This window comes from Rhagoletis pomonella, unplaced genomic scaffold (assembly GCF_013731165.1).
Source record: "Rhagoletis pomonella isolate Grant_MI unplaced genomic scaffold, Rhpom_1.0 Rhpom_scaffold_04840, whole genome shotgun sequence".
Taxonomy (NCBI): Eukaryota; Metazoa; Arthropoda; class Insecta; order Diptera; family Tephritidae; genus Rhagoletis; species Rhagoletis pomonella.
Window position 1 is genome coordinate 8,327 of NW_023463388.1, and position 5,839 is coordinate 14,165.

The 5,839-nt window shown below is 44.6% G+C and overlaps 1 protein-coding gene across 1 annotated transcript in view; it reads right to left on the reverse strand.

Annotated features, from left to right (window-relative positions):
• The window catches only part of LOC118754883, a 10,318-nt gene extending 4,659 nt beyond the window's left edge, over nt 1–5,659 (reverse strand). Inside the window, exon 1 of the mRNA XM_036489756.1 lies at nt 3,123–5,659. Coding sequence (XP_036345649.1) covers nt 3,123–5,659 — 2,537 coding nt within the window. The remainder of the gene's footprint in view (nt 1–3,122) is intronic.
• Between the last annotated feature and the right edge of the window lie 180 nt (nt 5,660–5,839).

Here is a 5,839-nt window from a genome sequence, read left to right on the forward strand (position 1 = left end):
CGACTACGCGCTATGACTTTAGGTTTCGAGAAAAAGTTTCAAAGTAAGACAGTTTATTTTCTTGCGGAATTTATATTCATATTCCTGTACATATGTATAAGAAGAAATGTTAGGCACTCAAATACTTAAGTGCTTTGTACGTACATAATTGGTACTTCTATTAATTTACAACCAACAATTTCTTACAGTTATCGGTTCACCTAATGCGACAAACTAAATGCATTTATATATTTATACATGTAGCTACATACATATGCCTACATAATTATGCATGTGATCTTTATGTACATATAGAAGTGGATATACAATATATGTACTTAACAAAACAATAGGCTAGCTGGAGTTGACTGCGGCGAATGAGGTGCGAAGATAAATGAGGAAAGAGTCGATCGCGCAGACACCATTAACCTTTGAATGGTCAGCAATGCTTAACCCTTAACATCCTCCCCCGTTGAAGGACTCTGGCCTTCAACATTTTCCATAGGCAGAAGTGCAATTTTATTAACGGCTCGTTGTATTACGCCATTTTCTGTCCGCATAAGCGCCACTCTGGCCACCTTGTCTCTGCCAAGAATAACCTCTTCTACACGACCAAGTTGCCATTTTAATGGTGGAAGGTTCTCGTCCTTTAACAAAACCATTGCTCCTTCTCGAATGTTCGGGACCTTTGCTTTCCACTTGTTTCTTTCTTGTAGTATAGTTAGGTAATTCGTGCTCCATTTCTTCCAAAACATCTGCTGCATGAAAGACAAACGCTGCCAACGATCTAATCGACTGGTCTCAATATCTGTAACGTTTGGCTCTGGAAAGCTGCTAAATGGCGCTCCGATCAAGAAGTGAGCCGGCGTTAAAACCTCCAAGTCATCAGGATTCTCTGAAATTGCATAAAGGGGTCGAGAGTTGATTATAGCACATACCTGGCATACAAGAGTACGCAGCTCTTCGAATGTAAGCACTGAGAGACAACCACGCGATAGAAGTGAAATTTAGCCGCCTTTACCGCTGCTTCCCACAGGCCGCCAAAGTGGGGAGATCGTGGTGGGATAAAGCGCCATTCGATGCCATCGTCCAGGCAGTGCCCCTGAACAGCTTGGAGATGGGACGTGGACAAGAAAAGATTTTTTAACTCTGTCAATTCATTCCGCGCTCCAACAAAATTTGTGGCATTATCTGACCAGATTGTTTTTGGTCTTCCACGCGTTGAAATAAATCGCTTGAGAGCCGCCAAAAACGAAGCGGTAGATAAATCACACACCAACTCCAAATGCGTTGCCTTTGCAGCAAAACAAATAAAGATGCAAATATAGCACTTGACTGGACCCTTGTTGCGTACCTCGGACTTATAGTAAAAAGGACCACAAAAATCAACGCCGGTTATAAAGAATGGCCTGCATGGCTGCACTCTGTGTTGTGGCAAATCACCCATAATGTGTTCCATAACTTTTGGCTTCAGGCGAAAGCACCTTAAGCATTTGTTGATTACACCGGCTACGGTCTTTCGCCCACCAATCGGCCAAAATTGTAATCGAATTGAGGCTGTTAAGCTTTGCGGTCCAGCATGCATAAATTTTTGATGAAAATGTTGAATGATTGCGATGGTAATAGGGTGTCGTTTTGGCAAAATTATTGGGTGGCGTGCTTCATAATCCAGCATTGAGTTTTCAAGGCGACCACCAACCCTTATAAGCCCGAAATCATCAAGAAACGGATTGAGTGAGTATACTGCGCTGGATGATTCAATTCTTCTTTTGGCCCTTAAAGTTTTGTACTCGGGAGCGAAGTGAATCTGCTGGATCAGGCGTAATAAAAGCTGTGTTCCAAGTTTGATGTCTTCAGGTGTAAGTGCGCCATACGTCTTCGGTGTTGTAGGATCTTTTCTTACCATGAACCTGGAAACGTATGCAAAAACTCGTTGCATGGTGCTGAATGAGTTTAGATACTTGCAGCGAAGTGAAATATCTTCAAGGTGGATTGTTGCGGCCAGAGTAGTGCGCCGCCGTTCTGGCATGTCGATGAGAAAATCAGGTGCTGGTGGCCAATCATTCTGATCTCCAAGTAAGAAGGATGGACCGTGCATCCAAAGCTGGGAATTGAGAAGCTCACTTGGGGATGCTCCCCGTGACAAGATGTCAGCTGGGTTGAGCGCAGTTGGAATGTGGTGCCATAGCATTCCCTTAGTTAGCGTCTGTATATGGCTGACCCTGTTTGAAACGAAGATATTGAAGTTTGAAGACTCCTCCCGTAGCCACGATAACACGACGGTTGAGTCCGACCAACAGTGTATGCTGCAATCAAATATTTGTGTCTGCCTGACCGAGTCCAATAACTCAGCGAGTAGCAAGGCTGCGCATAACTCGAGCTTTGGTATGGTGAGAGTCTTTAATGGCGCTACTCTTGATTTCGAACATAATAGGCTGGTTCTGACTTCATCGATGTATTGCGCTCGAACATATACACATGCACCGTACGCAGCTAGGCTAGCATCATAGAATGCGTGAAGTTCTAAGTGAGAGTTTGGCATTAGTACATATCGAGGGAAATGAAAATTGGATACTAATTCAAGTTCACCGCAGAAATCGGTCCAACTCTTGTGCAAATGCTGTGGCAAACTTTCGTCCCAGTGAACTCGTTCTTTCCACATGCTTAGTATGAATATTTTTGCTTGAGTTAAAACTGGAGCTATGAGTCCTAGTGGGTCGTAAAACCGGGCTATTGTTGATAATGCGACGCGTTTAGTTACCTGTCTGTGATTTCTTATAGGTGCAAGTGAAAAAATGAAGTCATCTGATTTTGGGTCCCATACTAGTCCAAGCGCCTTTGTAATGTGCGTGCCATCGCGGAACTGCAGCAGCGGCTCACGGTCAAACTCAGCAACTCCACTGAGAGATGCAGAAACGTTTGAGCACCACTTTCGAAGAACGAAATTTCCCCTGCGAAGTAGCTGTGTTGTTTGGCGACGAATTTCAATCACTTGTTCCAGGGTGTCTGCACCAGTGATGAGGTCGTCGACGTAAAAATCTCGGCGGACGATCTGTGCTCCAAGCGGGAAGTTTGCTTCTTCGTCTGTTGCCAGCTGATGCATAGCACGAATTGCCAAAAACGCGGCGGGCCTGGTACCATACGTAACAGTGTCAAGTGTGTATGCCTTTAATTCAGCTTTGGGGTCGCCTCGCCATAGGATGCATTGCAAGTAATTATCCGGATGCAAAATGCGTACGCAGCAGTACATCTTGCAGACATCTCCCGTTAAGGCTACCTTGAACATACGAAAACGCAAAAGTGTGTTGAAGAGTTTAGGCTGAATGGTTGGACCAACCATGAGGATATCATTTAACGAATATCCACTGGCTGATTTTGCGGAGCCATCGAACACGACTCGCAATTTCGTTGTTGTGCTGTCAGCCTTATGAACGCAATGATGCGGCAAAAAGAAATTTTTAATTTGTGGTTCCAACCTTACAGGTGCCATGTGTTTCAGCTCAGCATATTCATCCATGAATGATGAGTACTGAGCTTTAATGCCGGGCTTCTGCTGCAGCTTTCTTTCTAAACTTAAAAACCGTTGCTTGGCTTGTGTATATGAATCGCCAAGATTAGTAGCGTTTTGATTTAACGGTAGTCGTACAGCATACTCACCAGAATCAAGCCGAATATAATTTTGTTGAAAGTGAAGTTCACAATTAATTTCTTCCTGCGATTGAGTGGGCAGAACTGAGCAGCTCTCGACTTCCCAGAATTGCTTGACAAGGTCATCGAGACTAGCTTCCTTTTCTTCTGCATGAAAACGAACTGCAACTAAAGCCGATGATTTGTGGAAATGTAGTCCTCCACCAGAAGCGACCCATCCTAATCTGGTCTTCTGTAAGATTGGAAGGTTCTTGGCTAACTTAATTTGGCCAACGCACATTAACTCGAAGAATATTGATGCTCCCAGCAAGACATCAATTCGTTGCGATTTATAGAAAAGCGGATCTGCGAGTTTGGCATTCGGCGGAATGTTCCACGAATCGATGTTTAGGTCGAAGTTCGGCTGGTGATCGGTGATGGTGTTGGCAACGATAGCTTCAAAGGGGAAAGTGTAGTCATCACTACGTGCCCTTGCGAAAATGTCAACTGCCCTGTCAGCGACGAAATTGGATGCACCAATACCAGATATGGAAGTGCTTATCTTTTTCGTTTCTAATTTTAATTGATTTACCAGGCGCCATGTAACAAAGTTTACCTGAGAGGCGGAGTCGAGCAGTGCGCGACAGGGAACGTAACACCCTGTACGATTTTTGATATGTATAATTGCTGTTGCCAGCAAGACGAAGTTTTCTGATGATGCAGCTGTGGCTACTTGCTGCACTCTCATCGAAGACGTTGGTGCCGTTCCAGCGCCTGTGTTGTCGGCCGAACGAAGCGATGCAGGTTGCTCACCTTTATGCATGTGTAGCAATGAATGATGTTTTGATGTGCATTGCCGACAATGTCCTGATTTGCATTTGTTTAATGTGTGGCCCTGGCGAAGACAGTTGAGACACAACTGTAGGCGCTTGGCTTCCTTATAACGCGAAGCGGGTGATAAGTCTCCAAATTGAGAACAACCATAAATCCAGTGACTAGTGGAGCCACAAAACGAACATAAGCTTGAAGATGTTACAAGTGCCTTTCGAGAACTGCTGTTACCGTGAGGTGAACGTTTGCCTGCCACGGAAGTGCTGCTTGCTGCTGGTACTGTGGCCTCCACATTTTCTAGCATGCGACACCTCTTCTCCAGGAACGTTGCCATAGATGTCCAAGTTGGAAGCGAATTTATTGGCAGATCTTCTTCCCATTTGATTTGCGATTTTGTATCGAGCTTTTGAGAGATCAGGTATATGAGAAATCCATCAGCAATCTGCTCCCCCGTTGCCATCGTTTGTAAAGAGCGCAGATGTGCGTTTAGCTTGTCGCTGAACGAGCGCAGACCAGAAGCGCAGCCGCTCTCCACCTTTTTGAGTGCGAAAATTTCTTTTATATGCGCTTGAAAGTTGAGTAGCCGGTTGCCAAACCGTTTCTTCAAGAGGTCCAATGCCTTGTCGTAGTTGGTATCACTTGGCTCCAAGGAACGAACTGTATCCAAGGCAGCGCCTCTCAAATTTGCCCGCAAATGTTGAAACTTTTCAATTTTGCTTAACTCAGCGCAATTGTTAATAACCGAGTTAAACATTGCGATGAAGTCTGGCCACTCTGTATATTCACCGCTGAAGTGTGGAATTTGCAATTCAGGAAGTCGGTTGCGTTGAGAAATAATAAACGATGGAGATGCATCATCGATTACGAATGGACGAGCTGTTGATGAGTGCGCAACGTCGACCCTGCGATGATTAAGTTCACGTGTGAGCTTGCCTTTAACCTCCATGTGTAACCTAGCGAACGACCAACTGACTTCACTGGCCAATTCGCTATGATCCTCAGCTTCAAGGCAGGATTGAGCTTCGTCAAAACTCGTGCGAAGGCGCTCAACCAATTCCAAATACATAGCAATGTCCACCTCATCCAAGCTTCTTAGAGAGTCCGGAGACAACTGCTGGTTAATGTCATCTAGCTGCTTCTTTAATGATAGAGTCCTCTTTTTATAAAGAGATATCACCTTAACTGCGTCATCACCAGTAGCACCTTCAGCTCCGGGAAGCATGTTGATTTGCCGTTGATTAGGTGTGCCGATAACCGAGAACTTATAAAGTTTTATTTGCGAAATGGAAGAAGTATTCCAATTAGTGCAAACGCGACGATTTGATACGTGACGATATCACGTCGGGGTCACCAAATGTTTTGAGCTGGCAAGCGTTTTTGCCAACTAATGCAAAAATAAAAC